This window comes from Ostrea edulis, chromosome 1, assembly GCF_947568905.1.
Source record: "Ostrea edulis chromosome 1, xbOstEdul1.1, whole genome shotgun sequence".
NCBI lineage: Eukaryota > Metazoa > Mollusca > Bivalvia > Ostreida > Ostreidae > Ostrea > Ostrea edulis.
In genome coordinates this window covers 63,284,529-63,308,220 of record NC_079164.1, presented here as the reverse complement: position 1 = coordinate 63,308,220, position 23,692 = coordinate 63,284,529, and the positions used below count along the sequence as shown (strand labels likewise).

Below are 23,692 nucleotides of genomic sequence, written 5' to 3'. Positions count from 1 at the left end.
CATCAAACTTACGACTTCCGGGTCATGAAGCGAACATTCTAGCCATTGAGACATGGAGACTAAGCAGTGGTAAGCGTTAAGACTATTTGACCTCTTGTTCAATTGATTCACAGGTCTTATTTAATTTCCAGCTGTTTGAGTTCATAAGGATATACCACATATACTACGTCTAAATAATGCTTTTCATTTTCATCGGTGAACCTGATATAGGTTCTTTTTCTTTCTAGTGCATATGTTAAAAGTAAGATTTTCAACTGTGTGGAAGTCATTCATATTTTCATCTCCACAAGAAATAGAATCAAATATAGTAACACTTTACTACAGATGATTTGTTAATAAAGTTTAACAACTTTTATTTATTAACACTTTATACATAAAACTCTGCTGTGGCCTAGAGGTTAGAGCGTTAGCCTCACATCCGATTCAAATCCTGGCCGCGACAAACCTAAGTCGTTAAAACAGGTAGTGACAGTTCCATCGCCAAACATTCGGCCAAACATTCGGCATTAAGTGTGACTGTCACGGGTCCTCGGAGATAACCTTAAAAATGGGTTTCCGGTGTCACGCTAAAGAACCCTCTCACTGCTCAATGACCGTAAGCGCTGAGCTAAGGCCTAAATTTAAAGCCCTTCACCAGTCTTGGTGACGTCTCCATATGAGTGAAAAATTCTCGAGAGGGACGTTAAACAAGATACAATCTATCAATCATAAAACTCTGACGGTCTTCAAGGTTACCTGTTATGTCCCCTTTCATCTGTATATACAATGCTGTTCTTGCCATATACGAAAAAATAATGGTCCACCTCCAGGTCGCTTTCACATCGAAGATTCACCCAAAACTCAATCTCATCATTACGTTGAATGTTGCCTTTACCTATTTGTTTTTAACAAAAAAACCAAAATTATATCTCGCATCAGAAATTGAAACATACTTGCAAGTTTTGTTCAGTAATACAAATACAAAACACGATAGATATTTATTGATCATAATGAATCCTGCGGTAAAAAAAAAATTAAATCAGTATTTAATACCTGGTTTGATGACGGATTTAACAATAGTTGAGAAAACAAGATGATTTCCGGACACAATAACATTGGTAACTTCTATCCTGATCACTAAATAAAGAGAAATAACGAAATGTGTGGAATTTCATGCGAGACATTAATATGATAACTGCTATCATGACATTCTTTAAGTGGTACTTTGATTGTACAGGTTAGTCATTTCATGTGTTACGTGTACTGATCGTAATTATGTAAAATTATGGTCACTCCGGATTTTAACTGTACAGAATACAGATAACATTCAGTGTTACTAGTTGTAATCGTACAGGTTACAGGTCTTTGTCAGTATTACTGACATAATCATACAGGTCATTATCCAGTATTACTGACCGTAATCGTACAGGTCCTTATCCAGTATTACTGACGTAATCGTACAGGTTACAGGTCTTTGTCAGTATTACTGACCGTAACCATACAGGTCATTATCCAATATTACTGACATAATCATACAGGTCATTATCCAGTATTATTGACCGTAATCGTACAGGTTACAGGTCTTTGTCAGTATTACTGACCGTAACCATTCAGGTCATTATCCAATATTACTGACATAATCATACAGGTCATTATCCAGTATTACTGACGTAATCGTACAGGTTACAGGTCTTTGTCAGTATTACTGACCGTAACCATACAGGTCATTATCCAATATTACTGACATAATCATACAGGTCATTATCCAGTATTACTGACCGTAATCGTACAGGTCATTATCACTATTACTGACCGTAATCGTACAGGTCATTATCCAGTATTACTGACCGTAATCGTACAGGTCATTATCCAATATTACTGACCGTAATCGTACAGGTCATTATCCAGTATTACTGAACGTAGTCATACAGGTTACTATCAGTATTACTGACCGTAATCGTACAGGTCATTATCCAATATTACTGACCGTAATCATACAGGTCATTATCCAATATTACTGATCGTAATCGTACAGGTCATTATCCAGTATTACTTACCGTAATCATACAGGTCATTATCAGTATTACTGACCGCAATCATACAGGTCATTATCCAGTATTACTGACCGTAATCATACAGGTCATTATCCAGTATTACTGACCGTAATCATACAGGTCATTATCCAGTATTACTGACCGTAATCATACAGGTCCTTATCCAATATTACTGACTGTAATCGTACAGGTCCTTATCCAATATTACTGACCGTAATCGTACAGGTCCTTATCCAATATTACTGACCGTAATCGTACAGGTCATTATCCAGTATTACTGACCATAATCGTACAGGTCATTATCCAATATTACTGACCGTAATCATACAGGTTACAGGTCCGTTGATACAGCTGGGGTTTGGAGATTTGTCTGTACTGTAATTTAGCATCCCAAGATTCAGCACACGAATCTGGAATATAATTTTAAGAAACTTTAACGTATTATGAACTATGTATTTCAAACATTTCTTCTAATAGTTTAAAGAAATAACAGTACCTTCGATACATGTGCAGTTACCCCTAATGCAGAAAACATCTAGATCCGCCACCTCATATTTGAGACTGTAAAACTTCACACATCTTTCATCTGTGATGGATAATCAATCAAAATCGAGTAATATTTAGAGCACAACTGATATACGTATGTTAGCTCTAAATCTGAAAGTTTTACTTTGTAGTAAAAAGATGCTGTTGTGATAGTTTTGTATGTAACATTAATCATAGTCATTGATAAAAATGAAAACTAAGTTTAAGATTTTATCAAAATAAAGAATTCGGTGCTATTGAATATTTAGCATTATATAGATATCAATTTTTGTACGGGAGGACAATAATGTAATTTTGCTTCATTCAAAGCCTCTGAATAACAAAAGTTTATAAACCATATTTTTTCTGTCATTGAAATAGTAAGTCATAATTTTGTAACAAAAACTAGTATTGCTTAAAAAAAAAACCCACGAGGAAACGACGGCGATACCTTCCTGGTAGTAATCATAAACTTCTATTTTTGCGGACTGCAGATTTTCGACGTCAAATTCTTTGACCACACGGAATTGGAAGCACAAGTCGTCCGTGCTAGGTATCTGCAATAAATAATAACCGTGACGTGTTTTACCTATTTTCACTTTCACTCAACCGATACATGTATAAAACATACATTGCTAAAACGTGACGACAGTCTAAACAAGATCATTTTGATGCAAAGCATCAAATCGGCTTCTAAAATTTTAAAGATTCTAAATTATTTCCAAAGAAATACACGGAAATTGTAATATAAAATAATTAATTTGAAAATGGAAACAACATTAACAAACAATATAATTTAAATAAAATACAATGTATTAATAATGCTTTCATACACTGAAGAGCACTTGAATATTTTTCAAACAGTTATAAATGTATGCAATGTCATTTTTTGGGTTTCTATATTAGATGTGTCCGCTTATATTTGCAGCAAAATCTCTTATTTTAAAATCAGGAGATGTGCCTCAAAAGATCTTAAACTTATAAGTGCTACACCAGGTATAATAATAATAATTATAATATTACCTAACATGGCTACGTCAACAAACGAAATCATCAAAAGCTGTGAGTTTTCAGGTCGTATGGGGCTTTACTGAACATCTGAAGGTATGTTTGGACACAAGAATAGTAGGAAAATATGTTAAGGATTTTTTGATATTAAGTTTATGTGACTGCAACTCAAGAATACAAGGATATCATGCCTCAACCGTGCGCAGCTTTTTGTGCGCCGTAAATCGAAGGTTTTCATAAGGAGTGGATCTGTAGCTCTCTGTTCTGTCACAATATGTCTTCAGAGAGCTACAGTTCTGCAGCTATATATATAGTAATAAACTGATTTTGAAATAATAGTTGAAATATGCTGAAAAGCAAGTTATCTTTGACAAACGGAAATGTAAATAATTGGATGAAGAAATGTCTTACATTGTCGAGATACACAGTGACTGATCTCTTTGAAACCTCATAGTTATCTGCGATTCCACTGGATTTTAACTGAAAAAAAAGAACTAAATACCTCATTTGAAATAAAATAAACACAGAAATGTCTTCATTAAATGCATAAGAAAATTTAGCGAACAGTATTTATAAAGTGCCCACCTTTCTGAGGTCGCTGTCTATGACTCGGAATCCTGTTGGAATCCCCACATCTACCACTGGCATATCTAGCTTCCGGTACCCTAGGTAACTAATTCAAGACAGAGGTAAAATTCACAACTAAGATAAACTAAGCATCGTGTTTTCTTCTTTCCGATCACCCCATTTTCATCTATGGAGGGATGGATAGATAGAAAAGTCTATTTAAATTTTTCGATCAAAATACATCTGATGCAGTGTGATTAAAACCATTCCCTTTTCCATATCAATAAGGCAGGAGAAGGGATATGGTTTTAATCAGACTCTGATGAGCCGTTTAATTTTAACAATTTTATGAGTCGTACTTAGATATTACCTCACACATATCACAGTCATTATTTGGTTTTGGAATACCCCCCCCCCCCAAAGAAAATTAGCCGGAACAATTTTTGCTCACCTGAGCTAAAAGATCAATGGCGCCAATCTCATCGTCGTCCGTCTGCTTTTTATACTTTTCACATTTTCGACTTATTCTCATGAACCACCGGGCAATTTTCGACCAAACTGACATAAAGCAACCTTGGGTAAAGGGAATGCCACAGGGTTTTGACACAATCTAAGCAAACTGGTATATACTATAGTATATAGAGTGAAGGGAGCTAACAAAGCAGCCACAAATTCTCGGTTGCTCGCTTCAAACTCTCAAAACTTCGGTATTAATCGTGATAATGCATTAAAAGTTTTCCCAGTCGAAAGCCAGTGTCAACCATATTGAAACTTTAAATTTTCGGTGAAGATCCGCAGCAAAAGTAGTAATATTGTCCAATCGTATTGCACCTTTTGAACTTGAGTCATTCAGTGCTGAACAACCACAATATGGTTGACTCGTTTGAACTCGGAGGCTCAATCGGAACTCCTCGAATGTCTCGCGCACTCGACATAGATCTCGGATGTAATACGATGGCATCCATGAGTGAATTTGATGCATTACCAACTGGCAATGCATCAAATTCACTCATGGATGCCATCATATTACATCCGAGATCTATGTCGAGTGCGCGAGACATTCGAGGAGTTCCGATTGCTCGGAGACTAATAGCTGGTGAAAACGAATTTGATCCGCCGAAACGGACGACCAACATTCATTCAAATATTGTGAGGGTGAGCACAAGAAGCTAGATCTCTATATTTTAAACGGTAATTCTAAGTTGGACTGCAACGGATGACGGATGCATAAAATCCAACATAATGAAGGAAAATTGCATGGTGTAGGGTTAACGCCGGGACGGACTTATTTCAAAGTTTCTGTGATGTCAGGTAAACGATTTATGTATCATAAATCAGAACAATATTCTGGCTTTCGACTGGAAAAACCTTTAATGCATTATCACGATTAATACCGAAGTTTTGAGAGTTTAAAGCGAGAAACCGAGTATTTGAATGGATGCTGTTAGCTCCTTTCATTCTATATACTATATATACCAGTTTGTACTATATATACCAGTTTGTACTATATATACCAGTTTGCTTAGATTGTGTCAAAGCCCTGTGGGGAATACAAGTTTGCTTAGATTGTGTCAAAGCCCTGTGGGGAATAAAAGTTTGCTTAAACGACAGGTCATATCCTTTCCCAAAGGGAAATGATTAAGAAATAATGAAGGTAGGGTGTTTAAAAAGTTTCTTTCCAAGATCCATTTAACAAGAAATATCAAATCGTACCTGAATGATTTATCATATAACGAAGAATCAAAGTTCAAACCATGACCTCAGGGGTAACAGTAGGGATTTCCCCACAGGAATACGTATAAGAAAAAACATAAACAGTACTCTTCTCAGAAACCACATAGGCACAACTTATCATATTAATACGTAAGCATTTTCAAATGGTCATGTAGATTCAATTTATTCTCACCAAACAGCCCAAGGTGATAGAAAGCTGACATTTTGGGGATTCAAATTAACATTAACAGGAGTAGTATCTTGCATAAAACATTGGTTCCTTACTTTTTTCAAGTTACAAGTGGAAGGTCAAGGCCATTGGATGGGAAATTCCGAAAATCCTTCTGTACAAAATATAATCTACAAATTGCCTCAAAACTTTGTCAGACCTGTAAATATCATACCTTGTGAAAAGTCTCTTGTTCTTAGCTTGTTGGTTTTCAAGGTTACAAATGATAGATCAAGGTCACGGGAATAAAAGTTTTTAAGATTTTTCTGGACAAGTGTTTTACCTAATTTTCGTCAAATCTTCAAGAATAATGCTAGGATAGAGGACATAGTTCATAATGATTATCAAAATGAAATATAAAAGGCCAAAGTCACTAAAAGGTAAATTCAATGACTTTGTCATCTACGTTCTTACGAGGGGGGGGGGGGGGGGGTTATGTGGCAACATTTAACTTTTGCTTGTATTTTGGCTAGTTTTGTGACATCATAGAAATTATATGCAGCAAATGTAATCGATACCTTATCTATCATTTTAGTGTTTTATCGAGGAGTTATTAGTAACGTATCTATTTAGGTGTCGAAATCTGTGTTTTCATTTATATATACATGTTATTTAAAAGTCACATACCTAACACATATTTCTAAGCACACCATTCGTTTGCTTGTCTGTTGACCGGTAGAGGATCTCTTGGAACGATAGGATAGGCCCCTAATTCTCGGGGCGAGGCTCGGGACGTTATATTTGTCCGAGATTTCAGTAAATTCATCTGGGTCCGTCATTGTACAATACCCACAGACATCACAATGGAGACTGGAAAATAAAATAAAGTGAACACGGAAAACAGGGCGCTAATAGTGTACATGATTTGCTTTAGAGGTTTCACAAGTCTTCTCTCTCAGTAAACAGCAGTTATTAGTGACAGGATTTAATTTGCAACCATTAAATGACGACAGAAGGTAATCTCAGGGAGAAACCCTCCTCCCCCATATCATTGAAAGGATGATGATTTCATATATTCGTCAATTTCTTTTTTTTTTTTAATTTTATCAAAATTGTATGTTTGAATTTTTGTTCGTCATATAATTTAGAGAACACTGGATTCATCGCATTAGTTGTGTATATATGCCACTGTACTTAATTCACTTCTAATCAAAACTTTCAAAAACGTCGAGAATGTCTATTGCAATTAAATAATCTTCGCTCTTAGTAAACATGAATGATTGATGACAACATTCATCCACAATTATAAGTCAGTATCGTAATAGATCGTTTTTGTTCTACCATTCTTACATATACAGTGTTTATATTTATAAAAAAAATCAGAATTTTTTTACTTTTTAGGGATTCTCATTCCCATTTTTTAAAAACATGAAAATAGTGCAGAATAACAGCTTATAATGGGTGTATGTGGGTATATTTAATGTTTAAAATGAGTGTTGACAATAGCTTAGCAGCAACGAAACGAGTCATTTTTGTGGATGAAAAATGAAGGACCCTTGAATGTGCTTCCAACTTCTATAGTCGCATGTCCCCAGTCCCTCCATTGTTAAAAAAAACTTGATGCATAATGTCATAATTTGAAAGTAAGTCGTAAATATCTTGTGAGGTTTGATAAATTTCGGTACCATTAATTGCTTTAAAGAAAAGCCGAATACACCAGTTTCAGTACTTCAGTTTATGGCTGAAGCTAAGTCTGGTATCTGTCGGAGTTTGATACTTACTCATCAGGAGTGAATCCTTTTTCCTGAAGTAAGTCCAGTTTTACTGGCTTGTCGAACACTTCCACGCTGAATTGACACATGTCGCCCTCAGTGACGTTCACGTTATACCGAACCTCCACATCCATCCGGGCCACTCCACTCCCACGGGAAACCACGCCCAGTTTTCCATTGACGGGGATCTTTTGTTGAAAAAAGGGACATGATTTACAATACGAGGTGTTGTCGTTGCTGAATAAGATACCATATAGGCCTATTTTGTAGGAGTTTGCATGAAGATGATATAAAAAAAAAAAAGAAAGTAAAATATGTATACACGTACATGCATAGATACATTTTTCAAGACAAGAGATGCTTTGATTTCAATTTTCAAATAAAGTATATATATTTTAAAGGCATTTGTACGCACATTTTCGACAGATTTTTGAACCAATGCGTCACGTTGTGACAACACCAGGTCTCCCTGGAATGCCGAGTCGCCAGTGCTGGACAGAGAAATATTGAGGTTGATGTCTCGAGCATACGTTCTGATGTTGTATAACGAAAGAGCGTGGAGAGCAATTACAGTATCCTGTAAAAAATCGAAATCAACCAAAGTACGAAAGCCGATTAGGTACACTTAGCATTTCTACATTGAAAAGGTGCAACCCCTAGAACCCCATACTGAGGGCGGAAACAACAGTCATATAGGGGTCCCCTTTCTTGCTTGCATTCTCCCTTCGTGGTCTCTTCGAATTCGTTATTAATCTTCATGATATAAAATTAGGTACCATCAGATAAGCTCAATTAACCTTAAAGACTTATGTGATCCCTTTTAATGGTTCTGTATGTCTGACTTCGTTGTTCTCTATCCCTTTATCGGTTTTATTTCATTCGATCATCCCATATTCAATCATCAGAGAAGTCTGAAATGTGGTTTCACCCTCGGGAGGTCCAGGTGGTACCCCTACAGCCCCATACTGAGGGCGGAAAACGATTGTCCTAGGGGTTCCCTATCTTACCTGCTTTTTGGGCGTTATTAAGCCTTTTCATTTCGCATTATCATTTCAGTAAAAACACTTTTACTTTTGTTCTCAGTGACCAATCACATTGAAAGAATGGCATAGAGTGATCATTCAAACTCACTTTTATTGAAAGCAATTAATTAATCGCTATATCACCTGTGTTGAAACAAATTCCTTGGATGACTGCCGTTTGTCCAGTAACCATTCCACGATGTTCTTGCTGTATTCCAAATCGTTGAGCTGTAACTGCGCAAGAAGAGCATATGACGTCACTTCCACATTGATGGAGGGCGTGTTTCTCTTGTACCATGGAGATGTGTACAGCTCACTAACATTCTGGGTTTCTTCTTCCCAATACCTGAATCCTAAGAGAGCAAACAACATTACCCTCTCCGACAACCTAGTCCACGTGATGCACGCGTAAATTGACATGTAACTCATTTAAACGACACTCACCAGGGTCGGATCCAGGAATTGTGGTTACGGGGGGAGCCACTTTATGAGGCAGGGGGTCTGGATTTTATAGGACTTGAAATATGTCTCCTATTTAGTCATTTGTACTACTTTCTATAATTTTTGATAAGGTTAAATTAATAAAATGACGCAAATTTTAAGGGTTTTTGGGGAAAAATTAAGTTCTCCGAATAAAGTAATTCAAGAAATCAAAAGATTTTGCCATTTATTTCTCCGGGAGTGGAAGAAATTATTGCTTCTTTTATCGTTTCGTACATTTTTCTGAACAAGACACCACGATTTACCTGCGCCCCCCTTAAATCCGCCACTGCTTACATACACATGTCAAGAAATTCCTACCAAAATCAAACGTTATAAATCAGTGACCGGCTACTATTAATCAGCATGTATTGGTGTTCTTTTGAAACCAAAGAGTTTACACTTTATTTTCAAACCGGACTCTTGGCATGGTTATGATTATTTTGGATGTATTCAGCTAAAAATACTAAAACTAACATATTTTGACCTCATACCGCCTCATTTGTTTAGTTACATTTTTTTGTTTTTTGTTTTTTGCACTCCAAATTTTTTTTACAACCTTGGCGTAAAAATGTGTACTGACAAAAATTACAAATTGTAATCCCTTGCGCTTGACCCCCAAGGAAGGATAGCATAACATAATGAATCGCAAGAGAAAGTTTTATTCTATCGCTTGTTAAAATCTCAAAGTTTTGCCTCTATTCTGTCTAATTTTATTGACCCTCCAATAAGCGGCAATTATAGTAATATCATGAAACAATTTTCCGGAATTCCATACCTTTCAAACTTTGACCGGTATAGGTTCCGTTTGATAGGCGCTCACAAAGTAGAAATAGAAACGCGCGCTCAAGACATGGTGATAAATCAAAGTGAAGGTGGGTAGGTGAAAAGAAAAACACATTAAAAAGTCCCTCGCGAAGTTCATATTTTTAGTTATTTTTACTTACCACCCCCACCCCCTTCAAAATCTCCGTCCCGAACTTGTCCGTATCACCGTGCTCGTTTACAAAACTCACTTGAATTCAATACATGTATATTTCCTAAGATTTTGTAAAACAAACATATCTGTTTCTATATTGTTCGTAATTTTGAATAAGCTGTCTTTGTTTTAGCTTTTGCATATAGGATTACTGTATATATTGTTTGGAGAACATTTTCTGAAACAGGCCAAGAAATTCCTACCGAAGTGTAGGAAAGCCGTTATAAATCAGTGACCACAATGAAAAGATTTACTCGTTATTCAGACCGGGAGGGATTTCTTGCTCCAGTAACGTGCAGAGTGTTGCTAGTTATACATATATTTCACGTCACAAAACTTATGAAAGTTATAATCAGTTTGTTGAGGATTAATGATAATTAGATTCCTCCATCACTGGAATCTTACACATGAACCAGTATTGATTCAAGGAACTGATAGAAATGCAGTCGTCTCCTCAGACTTTCTGTAGTATCTAGGCAATTTGGTTTTACCGGTCCCTCCCCCCCCCCCCCCTCGTAAAAATGAATGCTTCATTTGTATTCATTAGGAATAGTAGGGTTACTTCCACTGAAATCTCACTCCATAGCCAGTTTTCCAGAAAAAACCACGCTCTAGTATTCAGTTACAGAATGATTTCACCCGGTAAGTTTTCCTCCTTAAAATCTCACTATCGTGTTTTTTCCCCACATACTGTTTTAACTTTATTACATTGATGTAGCATTTCAATGATGACCGCATCGCTAACTTTTTAAGAATATATTTTCAGCTTTAAAAGAATTGGCTAGACGTCTCCTATCTAAATGATTCACACTTGTTTTTAAATCGTTCTAAAAATGTAATCAAAGGCGTTTTTATCAATAGATGAACTAAATTATGTGGTACGAATTTAATAGCAAAATATGCTTATTGGGCTATGATCAGATAACATACAGGTACTTTATATCAAATTTATCTAGAATTTTATAACTATTTTAGATAACAGCATTAACTATAACCAATGTGTTTTAATAATTCTCACAATCGAATTTACTTATCGTCTCATTTCCCACGCTAATTTGTAAATGGAATAAGAGAGTTAGAATTGTAAAATACTTCCTTTAAAAAAAAAAAAAAAAAAGGTAGCATATTCCACTTAAAATGAATGTCATCACACAAAAAATGAGCTATTCTGCCGTAACAGCGACTGCACAGCCACTGCCGTGACCAGGATTCGAACCTGGGTTGTCGCGGCCACAACGCGAAGTACTAACCACTATACGATCACGGCTATTTGAACAGCTTTCAAACCGTATTTAAAAGAACGAACAGGTTGAAGGTAATATGACCCATATAAACTTGCTTAATCAATAAAGACCTGCTGAAAGTCATCGAAGTCGTTCAACTGTGTATAAGGTGAAGATAACAGCCTGTATAATGGACTTTTGACAATCGTTTATAAGTCTACGTTTGTGTAAAGATTTATATTCCATTATATTTAGTGTCATACTCTGGCGATAAGAGGTAGAGCTATGGCCAAATTATTTCACAGACACTATCTATAGAATCTATAATGAATGTTCAATGTAAACCCGTAGCTATTATATAAATACTTTTATGAAAATATGCACATCAGTATGATGCTGTAACTACCGTCGATTCCAGTGGTAGAGAAAAAAGTATTCTTCGCCAGAAGTTTAAGTCTGCGGTTGACTGCGTGCACTCTGGCGCTGTTTGACAAGGCAAGAGCATATGCTGTGATGGCGAGGGAATAAGGCCGTCGTGCATAGAAAAGGTTCGTCTCTAAGTACTGCACCGCCTTCTCTGTGTTAACGTCTGCTCCCTGTGAATGACAACACGTTAAAAATCTACAAATATAGTACATGCTGACGCGAGAGACTGGTATATTTCAACCATTACCACAAAATATTTTATTTATTTCAAACGTGGACGAAAATACTGTGCTCATTAGATGCATACAAATTACGAAGGTTAAGTATCATAATTTCTTAATTACTTTTAAGATATGCGATATATTTTCAAAGATTTTATCAGTCACTAAATGTGTCTGTTATCAATTAATAATAAAAATAATTTGTTTGGACATTTCACTTCGAGATGATGGAATAATAATATCTAAATAACTTGTGAAATAAACAGGTGACTAACCCGCTCGTCACTTCCTGTTTAGACTCGTATTAATACGTACCTCGGGTCTACAGCTGCATTCCTTGATGGAGATTAAGATGAAAGCAGTTCTGGAAATATCACCAATATTTCCTCCCTGGAAAAAGAGATGCTAATCAATCGCACAGTACTGGAGAAAATCTGCATTTTACACATCTTTTATCTTTTTTGTAAATGTAATACAACTATCGATGAATAGGATGTTTCCACAGACGTTTTAAATATCTATAATAAAAATGTCTTCCTATAAACAAACTATGTTTATAGGAAGATAATTTTTTTTTGTTGTTATTGATATTTAAAACGTCTTGCGCCCGTGTATGTTCTATTGCGGATTGGGTTGATTATTATGTATTCTATTCATTTGAAAACAAAACAAAAACAAACTGTAGATATGAGGAATATGGTAACCACAGGAAAACTGTATGTGAAATTTTGCAAAAGACCACATATTTTGAATATTGATAATGATTTACTTTTAATACAGTTTATTGTTAACAATGCATAACGTTGTAAATCACATTTACAATGAACTACAAAACATACTATAGTACATGATGTAATTTTCTTCTGTTCTCTCAATAACTTTCTAATGGGGGCTAATTTAAGCTGTTAAGTGGAAAAAAGTTTTATTTTAAAAACAAAACATCGTTTTCGTGAAATAAAATTTGTTCCTAAGAAATTAATTTCGTTCCCTCGAAATAAAATCCGTTCGCACGAAATAGAATTCTCTCAATATTCACTGATGACAAAGCCCACTAGTCCAACTAAAACAGGTCGCGGTAGCTCAATGGTAAAGCGTTCGCTTCGTTACTGGACGGTCATGAGTTGGATCCCCGTTTGTGCAATGCCCTCGTCAAACCTAGGACGTAATTATAGTTAATTATTGTCCCTTTGTAAATGCTATGCATTTAAAAGTGTGAATTACACATGAGTCACGGGGTTCTTTCGGATACGACCTTAAAAACGGAGGTCGCGGCAGGCGTTTGTACGTTGAAGAACCCTCACTGCTACGACGTTGTGGTACGCTTACAGCTGATGACGTCTCAATATGAGTAAAAAAATTCTCGTAAAATAAACAACCATCCAAATAATCAACTATATTTTGCTTCATTATATACCTCCGAATGAGGTTTTGTTTTAAGTTATGATTTACCTTTGGGTAATTGGAAGTTGATGTAATCTTACATGTGTACTAAAAACAAAATCATGGGAACGAATTTCATTTCGTGGGAACGAATTTTATTTCGAGGGAACGATTTTTAAAGAAAAAATCTTTTCTACCTGTCCTAAACCAGCCAACGTACTTTCTTCTCTTTCAAAATTATTAACTTTCTTTGTACAATTCCAATTGAAATTATGTGGAGTGCCTTTTGAATGCAATGGTACATTCATCATAAAATTTATCTAAATGTGGATAAGTTGGAAATTAATGAAAATGTCAATTTTGTGATTGAATTGTTTTTATTAACATTTGAAAGTTGAAATAATGTATAAATCATAATTAATTGGTTCTTTAATTTGATTGGTTAGTTTGTAACTTTTCATCTAATAGATGCCATGCGTTTTTTGTTACTTCATTTCTTATGGCCATAGAAGCTTTTTTAGATACATAATGCTGAATTAATACATTTGTTATTTGCAACATTGTACTTGTTATTAAGTATGGTAGTGTTTCATAATGCTGGGGGTGTGGTTGAATATAATAAAGTCGTAAGAATGTTCACGATGTTCGGTAAATTATATAACGTATTTTGTTGGTAATATAATTCAACATCATTTTCATTCATATTTTGTATTCTCTGTAATACACTGCATACTTATTGATGGTCAATGTCTTTAATTGTTTGGGTACTATAGGATTAAACATTCTTTTTGAAGAATTTATCGATGTGTAAATTCTGGACATTTTACTCACAAACTGAATAAAAGTGCGAAGCACTTTTATGTTAAGTTTGTGAGTAAAATGTCCAGAGTTTACACATCGATAAATTCTTCAAAAAGAATGTTTGATTCTTATAATTCCAATTCGTTCCCTGCATTATCAACTTCAATAATTTGAATACTTTCCCCGCACTATGTTGTTTGTTTTCAAGCGCGTATGTATACATAGCGTTTTTGGATTTATTGATGTGTAAATTCTCGTTTAAATTTACCTTTGTCCAATCAAAACAATTGTAATAAATAACATTGGAATTATACAAGTATAATTACTATTTAACATATAAAATTTCATTTGTGATTCAAACTATATAAATATTTAATAGGGAAATGTGAAAACAAAGAAATTTATAAACGTGTGTGTTTCTTCATTTAGAAAAGAATTCATCGATATATTACATACCTATACATTTGAGGTTTCTTGATTTGTGCAAACTAATACATTTCATCCTCCAAAATCCATTGAAAAAAACTCCAAAGACATTACTTAATACAATGTAGAATTCTAATTTTCTGAACATTGAGTCAAATCTAACAGTTCAAAATTCCAATTGATTTGAAATTTTCTTCAATTATATCAAGTAGTCAGTATTATCGATTTTAAATTCAATGTTGTGACCCAGAATGCACAATGCTAAACACCCAATTAATGTAAACATGTTTTAGGAATTTGTCTACTTAGAATTTCACTTCAAATTACAAATATTCAACATACGTATATACATTTGATATTTTGACTTTTTGACATTTTAACTCATACAAGAAAGTACACAAAAATAATACGGATTAATTTTGAATATTTATAATGAACTTAAGCAACTTAATGGTCAGCCGAAGCTTACTAGCATTTCCTTATGATAAATTGGTGATTCGTCATCGAATGCTCCGTCAGATCGTTGTTTGGACAATATATACCGGATCCCTGAACACACTATCTGGTCATCAATGTGGTAGTACTTCTGCGCCTCACAGAGTACCCTCAGCACAAATGCAGTCAACCTAGAGGGTATCAAATGAATGGAATTAACAAGTTAAAGACAAAAAAGAGACTTGAAAAGAAATCATTTTCATATCATGAAAGATAGACCAAACTTTATTTCTCTATGGATGCGCAAACATACCACGTACTTGAGGGTTTATGTGGCCATATTGCAAAAGATCCGTTAGTTTTCCGAAAACGAAGTAATTTCTGGAAACCTATTTTAAAAAAATCACACAACGTTTTCAGAAGAATGTCGATCTGAAATATCAGTCCGTACTGAATGATGGGAAAGATATGGAAGCTATAGTACCTCTGCTAATAAGACGTTGTCCGCGCAGTTTATGGTGATCTTGAATTTGGTTTGTTCCGTAAAGATACTTCAGGGCGTACACTATGGGCGCCAGCGTAATCATCGTCTGCTCTCCACACCCATGAGGAATTCGATTCAACATTTGGTCTACGTCATCAATAACCGTCATCACAACTGAGTCCATAATGTTCCCTAGAAAAAAAATAAGGAAGTTATTTTACTCCTTGTTTTTTCTGAGCCAACATCGCAAGCTACTTCCCTACAATTACTATGGGAAGGTAGACTTTCTAACAGTTGGAGTGAGTAGTGGAATTCTCAATATAACGTTCACCTGTAGCAGCTGCTTGGCATTGCCCAGTTCCTGGAATTGTATCTTTCGGAAGAAAAAGATCTACATCCGTCTTTTGCAACCCCAAGGTCGTCTGTGGGTGTGAAACTGTCAAAGACGTTAATATATTAAAACACCTAGTTTTTTATGGTATATGTCATATTATAAAAATGAATATAGTGCGTACTGTTTACGCGAAGATCTCCTCGATAATTTGGACTCCCTTTTTGAAGATGAGGGTCGACCCAGAACGACACTGTTTTCCTCTCCTCCTTTCCCTCATTCTGTGAAAAAAAAGTTAACCCATGTGTAACATCATCACACATTGAAAGCTACAGAACAAAGAGTTACAAATGCCTGATACTTACAATTACATAAACGATCTTGCGTACCCAATCACCAACACCTACGGATCTTACGATGATTTCGATTGGAAATCTTCCAGCACGTAGAGGAACAATAGGAAATCGTATTGTTTCTGCGTCATTGGGATTGACACGAACTGATATCGTGCTGGTTTTGGAGGAACATATGTCCTCAGTTGTATTCATGTAGATTCGACACTACAAGAAGAGTAAGAACGAACTGCATTGGACATTTAGAGCAATTCCAGTAACCGCCATTTATGCTATAGTTGTCTACAAGTGAAACAGATAGTATCATCCGGAACTGATCAACTGGAAATTTGTATTTTTGACAAATGATATACGTCACCCATTATAAGTTTCCCTTACTGGTAGACTAGTGTTTCGATAGTTGTAAATGGTAGCCCGTATTTCCGTTTGTTCCATTCTAACAATGCTGTAAGGAAGATCAACGTCGACGAAAAAGTCTTGATAAGCCACTATCTCGGCACTGTCCGCCAGACATAGACCATCAGCAGCTGACAATGACACCGCATGTATCACGTGAGTGGTAATCGAATGCGGCACCTGTAGGATTTCCGAGTGGTTACCATCAGCACTAAAATAATTGCACAAAAATACGTCAATTTATTTTTATTTTTGGTTGCAGTACCAACTGATATATACCTTCCCTGAAAAGATTTCTGAGGGATAATAAGATGGGTAGTTGTAATATTATCAGTAATCAACATCAGTGGTTGTTTGTTTGGTTGTTTGTTGTATGTCCCGTCGAGAATCTTTTACTCATATTGAGACGTCACCAGCTGTAGGTGAAGTACCTCAAATTTAGACCTATGCATAGCGCTCAGCGCCGTAACAGTGAGGGTTGTTTAAACATGTCAACGCCTGCCGCGACAAGGAACCCGGTTTAAGGTCATATCCGAAAGATCCGCGATTCTCCCTTTTAGATGCTTGGCGAATGAGCAGTAACTACCTATATTTACGTGGCACAAGTGGGGCTCGAACACACAACCTCCTGGTTATGAATCGAGCTGGTTATGAATCGAACTTTCTACCATTGAGCTACCGCGACTGGTGTACAACGATTTGAAATACACGTACTAGTATCGATGACAATCAGAGACAACTTACTCTAAAATCGCTTCTTCGAATAGCCAAGATTCCGGGAAATAAGATCGCATTTGTGGTTGATATTTTGTATCAATGTCCCGAAATGTATATTCTTTTCCTTCATTTTTCCCCGCCTTTCCTTAGAACGAGAGGATATTATATAATGAAATATAATTTATATTAAAATGTTTTAAGACTCTTTATTGATAACTATAATGAAAAAAATGTTTCTTTCAATCCCAAATACATCAATAATACAATTATATACCAACCTGTAGAGGATGGAGTACCGGACAAGTAACGTTTACAGCATTTGTAGAATACTTTAGAACACCCTGTACTTTCGGTTAAATTGAATACATTTTTGCCTTCTTCAAAACATTCTTCTTGCTCTGTAAGATTTCTTCCAAAGAGATCCCCAGCCACACAGCATGGATGGGTGTCTATTATTCTTGTCAATTCATCTATGGAATAAGAAATAATGTTTCTTACGTGTTACACTTTGGAGAAATTATTGTCGGTTGCACCCAGTTCAATCAAATAGCAGTCAACTTGGTATCATAATCAAAATGGTGAAGATAACGAAGTGATCAAATTCATAACCCCTATAAGGAAAACAAAATAAAAAATTAGGCAAACACGGACATCAGGATATACCAGAAGTTCAGGTTTAAGTGCCTAGGAGGAGTAAGCATCCCCTGTCAACCGTTCACACCCGCCGTGAGCCCTACATCTTGATCAGGTAAAGAAAGTTATGCGTAGTCAGAATCAGTATGCCAAGAACGGCCTAACAATTGGTATGAAACACGTCAGAACTAAGGGATGGCGACCATACATACAGTTTATGCTAATTGTGTGTTGGTAGGAAAGAATGATTTTATGCATTTGTTATCATACGATCAACAGAGTAACTCCTTCGGACTTCCACCCAGAAGACTCGAATTAGAGATTATATTGCTCATTAAAACATATCGCAGGTCACGAGAGAGAGAGAGAGAGAGAGAGAGAGAGAGAGAGAGAGAGAGAGAGAGCCTTGATTATTTCTGTCCACAAAGCGCTGCAATAGTTCAGTTATCACCTGCATATGGTGTTTATATCTCTAAATTGATCTGATACGCAAGAGCGTGTTCTGCGTATGATCAGTATTTAAATCGAGGTAGTCTACTGACAAAAAAGTTGATGTTGCAGGGTTTTAACAGTCTCGTTTAAAGTCAGTATTTCGCAAATTCTATGGTCGTTATAACAATCTAGTTTGCCAATACAACCTATCATTGGGTCAAATGCTGTCTGACTTGTTTCATGCCGATTATTGTTAGGCCAATTTTGTCACACTGATTTTGACTATGCATAACTCCGTTTACCTGATCAAGATATAGGGCTCACGACGAGTGTGACTGTTTGCCAGGAGATGCTTACCGGTACTCCTCCTAGGCTCCTCATCCCACCTCTGGGTCCGTGTTTGCCCAACTCTCTGATTAGTATAATTGTTTATAGGAGTTATGAGATTGATCAATGTTCGTTATCTCCACTTTTCATACTGCCTAATTCGGACAATAACATAGATCGAAAATGAAAACTTGTTAAGTTGTTTGCATGTAAAATATATTGTTTCCAAACCGATGCATATACTAGTACCAGATGATCGACGCCTTCTGGAGATTCGATTACACCCCATGTCATCTCGTCGTGAAATCCGAATGTAGATGTTGGAGATCACCGTCAAACCAGAATCCTACAGCGAGAATACAAACCCAGAATGCAATAGTGAATTATAAAGCCAGAATTCTACAGCGAGAATACAAACCCAGAATGCAATAGTGAAATATGAAGCCAGAATTCTACAGTGAGAATAGAAACCCAGAATGCAATAGTGAAAAATGAAGCCAGAATTCTACAATGAGAATAGAAATTCGGAATCCTACAGTAAAAATACAAATGTAACTGCAATTGCAATAGATGTAATTTGTTATATAAAGATAATTTTAACGTAAAATGATCTAAAATACATTTTCAAAAAATCCCATGGGGATCCAGGTTAGAATAGGTCCTCAGTACCCTTGCTTGTCATAAGAGGCGACTAAATGGGGCGTTCCTTCGGATGAGACCGCAAACACCGAGACCCCATGTCACAGCAGGTGTGGCACGATAAAGACCCCTTCTTGCGCAAAGGCCGTAAGCACCGAACATAGACCTAAATTTTGCAGCTCTTCACCAGCAATGGTAACGTCTCCATATGAGTGAAAGATTCTCGAGGGACGTTAAACAATATCCAATCAATTATTTAAAAAAAACCAACCATGTTTTTAATATAAATGCATTTTGAGCTCGCTGTAATCAATGGCAATTTCAAGTATAAGAACTTTTTAACGTACCTGGAATATCTGGTGAGAGCTGAAGCCACCTCCTGATCCACAATCTGTAGTGTGTTTGTTGTACTCTTCATAAAGCTGCAAGCAACAAATCAATCTGATATGTTGAAACGATATGAATTTGTTAACGTATTTTGCTGTATGTTTTATTTCATTTCCTAACAATAGATAGTAACGCATGCCATGAAATATCGTCATTTGTTCTGTGGTAAGCAGATTTCACGCCTTATATGTGGTTGATTACAACTTTTGAAAAAATGCCAAGGCTGTGAGATCGATTACTGTCTGCTTGGTCAGCAACCGCTTGTCATTCAGCAGGTATACAGCTTTATCCACAGCGACGAATCCCACATAGGAACCCGGGGCACCAGCCGCCCTCAGAACAGAGGTTCCTCCAGGAAGAACCAGTCTATCATCTATAGTGGTGGTCAGCTGAAAAGAAATGGTTTCTCCTCAAGTGTTTTAGTGAGTGATAATTTAGTGATTCTTGTAAGGAATTTTTTCTATTGACCAACTTTAATGTCCTCCTTTAATGATTTCTATGAACAATCTATTAATATATATAGTGGATATACCCATAAGAGAGCTATTCTTGTACAGCATATACTATTTGATCCTACCTCTGGTATGTCCAGGGGTCCGTGTTTGCCCTAGTCTTAATTTTGTATTCTTAGTAGGGGTTATAAGATTGATCACTGTTCGTTATTATCTTCACATTTCCATTCTTGACGAAATGGATTTTTACAAGGGTTCGGAAATTATTGAGACATTCTGTTTACTTTCCTTTCTACGAGTAATTGACGTTTTTGGATAAAACTTGATAAATACCTTAAACATACATGAACAATTCATGAGGAGACAATTAATTACATGCGTGAATAATATTTTTTTTTTTTATAAAACAGTCTTTCTATGCTGGGAAGGTATGAATACCCGGAGCAGTTATATAGTCAAATGTGGAAAGCTGTGTAGTACATTGTATGTCTCGGTATTCAAAGAAAACATGGGAAAATAATTCAAATTTTATACGTCATTTTTCATCATCATAGTGACGTAATTTTGTGAAGTTATGGTCAAGTTTTAGTTACAAATACAAAAAAGTTGATATTTTATATCAAGTTCTGAAAACCTTTTTGCGCTGAGACAATGAATTTTGACGAGAAGGCGGAACAACGATCGTACATGAAATTCTGTGTAGAGCTCGGTAACTGACTCCTGTTCAGACTAGAAAATTATTAAAACAAACGGTGGAAGAACTGTGTCGAGGGCTTTAGTTTATCGCTGGCACAAACGATTTACAAAGAAACTTTTAAATCAGATTGAAAAGAAAGGAGCTGGACGGCGTCAGTTACCATTGAAAATTAACGTCAGCATTGTTCAAGTCGCTAAAGAACGACGTGCGTCAGACAGTTAGAGAAGTTGCATTACAGTTTGACATCGGACAACGCACAAACTTTTAACTGAAAATTTGAAAATGGAAAGAATTTGTACTCGTTGGATTCCTAAACTGTTAACAGATAACAGAGAAAGAAGAGTAAATGCTTCCCGAGCCTTCCTTAAGCGGTTCAAAGATGAAGGTGAACATTTCAAATCTGAGTTGCGCGTCAATAACTTCTATGAATTTAGTGAAATGAAACAAGCTACTATAAGAATTGTAAGATCTCTGGATAGCAACTGGTGCAAAAATGTATATGAAAAGTTAGTGGCTAGGCACGAAAATGCGTCCGTTTAAATGGAGAATATTTTTAAACAGAACAATTGTGATAAAAACAGATAACGTTTACGTTACCTTACAATGACGTCGAAACAATTCTAGTCGTTGCTCCGCGTCAATCGACATATGCACATTTGAGTTGTGTAATTATGTTATGAAGTTGAGATCTGGCATATTTGTTTCTTGTGTTATTGATTCAATTTTGGCGGAATTTCATAAATTTATCAGTTATTCTAAAGACGTTAAGGGAACTATCTCAATAATTTCCGAACAGGCCTCGTGTTTTCATTTTCATTCATCTCATCAAACATCAGACTTTCTTGTTTATTTGATATTTGACAGTATTAACTAAACATATTACCTCTTTAGTTTTACACATGCCCTCCATGTTCATCTCAACGGAGTCGGACACAATCTCCCTTCCCACAGCAGTATTCTTGATGAAATAAGCTAAGATTCTACACCTAGGTGTCATGGCTGGTTGAACTGGTAGTATAACAGCGTGGATACCACTGAAGATCCTCACCGAATCAGATGAGAGAATTCTACCTTGCCCTAACACCTAAAGAACCAAACAAGAGTAAGTAAGGGTACAGTTATTTAGTTGAATTTTCCTCAACGTACATAGGATCAGCATTTTACCATATAAGTCACGTTACTGGTAGATGGTTCACTTGTGAAAAGGAGGACTTGGATATTGTCCTGGTTCTGAAAAGGACGGGTATGTTTTATACAGTAATATCAAATGAATTTCCTTGACCATTTAATTCAGAATCATTTCAATACTAAAGTTTTGAATCAACGTTGGCTACGTATGTCAGTATTAATGAATGTGTAGCTAGCAAGGATTTTTAATGAATGGATTTGAAGCATGAATACCTTTGTAGCCCGAATGCTAATAAAAGCCCCAGATGTTGTCCTCATGGCATGAAGGTCAACGGTTAAACTTGCCTGTTGACCTGGTTCAAAACGTAAATCTTTTGTTTTAATCTGAAAGAAAATGATCAAAATATTCTACCAACGACATCGAATAGAATACAATTCATACCGATGTCTTATTGTCATTCAAGTATAATTTACCTTAAACTGAATCCTCTCGTCCAAAGTTCTCGTGCTAATTGTGTACTTCAATTCTCCGTCGGCGTTTGTTGTCAGACGCACTTGAGGATCTTCCTCTGACATCCCATATTTAGACGTCCGAGTTGTGTCCAACGAAAGAGGAATATATTTGGCTTTCTCTCGATTCACCCAAATCGTATGTATCTGTTAAGATGAAAAATACGTACTCTACAAAAAGTTCCAGCTTGAGGTAAGCCTTTTACAAAAGTTTGTAAAACACTTACGAGAACTTCGTGACTTAATCCTGGCTTAAAGTAAAATCTAGTGTCTTTAACGGTTATCTTGAATGGCCGCAGTGCAAATACGATTGACCAATCAAAAGAGGTTTCTTTACGGCCCGATGCTTGATCCATCACTTCTGCCTCGATATGTAACCTGGCTCCGTCCGGAAACCAATACTGACGCAGGCTTTTTGACACCTCATCCAGGCTTACATTGAAGACGGCATATCCAGAAGACAGCTAACAGATGAATGATGGAAATATTACCAAACACAATATCAAAGAAACACTTTTTTCATTTCCTCCACACAACATGTTCTTGTATATATGTACATATTGGTTTGAGCTAACGACTTTACCATTTTGTTTAATCTGAAATGACACAGCTCATATCGACCATCCACTTGGACTCCAAGAGAAACATACGCCTCCCCACGAACGACTTTTCCATAATTGTACCTGTAATAATGAACAACACATACTTAATCCTGATATGTGGTTTTAAAAAAGGTTTTCCGCGAGTAATCACACCAAATATAAAACCAATAAAAATTGAAGTATTGATGATTGGTAATACCTGGATTTTACAGTAACTTCGATTTGATTAGTCGTCGGTAGAATGATTTCTACATCTCCAACGTCAATTTCTACCGAAAAGCGCGGCAACACTGTAATAACAAAATTTTCGCGTTATATACTTCAACATACAACAGAGAAAATTATCAAGAGTTGGAGAAGAAATCGTTATTGTACCGTATTCCGTAACTTCAAACACAACAGTAGTTTTCACCGCACTCTGGAA

At 36.0% G+C, this 23,692-nt stretch overlaps 1 protein-coding gene and 1 non-coding gene across 3 annotated transcripts in view; both read right to left on the bottom strand.

Moving 5' to 3' along the window:
• Positions 1 to 23,692, bottom strand: part of LOC125648013 (complement C3-like) — a 39,668-nt gene that overhangs the window by 1,133 nt on the left and 14,843 nt on the right. For both annotated transcript variants that reach the window (XM_048874904.2, XM_056156231.1), the window contains 33 exons: positions 23,644 to 23,686; positions 23,468 to 23,558; positions 23,250 to 23,349; positions 22,894 to 23,130; positions 22,631 to 22,813; positions 22,430 to 22,540; positions 22,193 to 22,258; positions 21,912 to 22,112; positions 20,119 to 20,268; positions 19,840 to 19,914; positions 19,103 to 19,199; positions 17,740 to 17,931; positions 17,489 to 17,606; positions 16,727 to 16,955; positions 16,361 to 16,555; positions 16,180 to 16,276; positions 15,996 to 16,100; positions 15,665 to 15,856; positions 15,494 to 15,569; positions 15,215 to 15,371; positions 12,454 to 12,528; positions 11,898 to 12,087; positions 8,954 to 9,162; positions 8,203 to 8,364; positions 7,797 to 7,975; positions 6,703 to 6,885; positions 4,152 to 4,239; positions 3,978 to 4,046; positions 3,010 to 3,115; positions 2,530 to 2,619; positions 2,351 to 2,443; positions 1,033 to 1,116; positions 736 to 874 (listed from right to left, as the gene is read on the bottom strand). In XM_048874904.2, the coding sequence (XP_048730861.2) occupies positions 736 to 874; positions 1,033 to 1,116; positions 2,351 to 2,443; positions 2,530 to 2,619; positions 3,010 to 3,115; positions 3,978 to 4,046; positions 4,152 to 4,239; positions 6,703 to 6,885; positions 7,797 to 7,975; positions 8,203 to 8,364; positions 8,954 to 9,162; positions 11,898 to 12,087; positions 12,454 to 12,528; positions 15,215 to 15,371; positions 15,494 to 15,569; positions 15,665 to 15,856; positions 15,996 to 16,100; positions 16,180 to 16,276; positions 16,361 to 16,555; positions 16,727 to 16,955; positions 17,489 to 17,606; positions 17,740 to 17,931; positions 19,103 to 19,199; positions 19,840 to 19,914; positions 20,119 to 20,268; positions 21,912 to 22,112; positions 22,193 to 22,258; positions 22,430 to 22,540; positions 22,631 to 22,813; positions 22,894 to 23,130; positions 23,250 to 23,349; positions 23,468 to 23,558; positions 23,644 to 23,686 (4,382 nt within the window). The remainder of the gene's footprint in view (positions 1 to 735; positions 875 to 1,032; positions 1,117 to 2,350; positions 2,444 to 2,529; positions 2,620 to 3,009; positions 3,116 to 3,977; positions 4,047 to 4,151; positions 4,240 to 6,702; positions 6,886 to 7,796; positions 7,976 to 8,202; positions 8,365 to 8,953; positions 9,163 to 11,897; positions 12,088 to 12,453; positions 12,529 to 15,214; positions 15,372 to 15,493; positions 15,570 to 15,664; positions 15,857 to 15,995; positions 16,101 to 16,179; positions 16,277 to 16,360; positions 16,556 to 16,726; positions 16,956 to 17,488; positions 17,607 to 17,739; positions 17,932 to 19,102; positions 19,200 to 19,839; positions 19,915 to 20,118; positions 20,269 to 21,911; positions 22,113 to 22,192; positions 22,259 to 22,429; positions 22,541 to 22,630; positions 22,814 to 22,893; positions 23,131 to 23,249; positions 23,350 to 23,467; positions 23,559 to 23,643; positions 23,687 to 23,692) is intronic.
• Positions 11,464 to 11,535, bottom strand: Trnah-gug (transfer RNA histidin (anticodon GUG)). The gene has a single exon. It is a non-coding gene; the product is annotated as a tRNA-His (tRNA).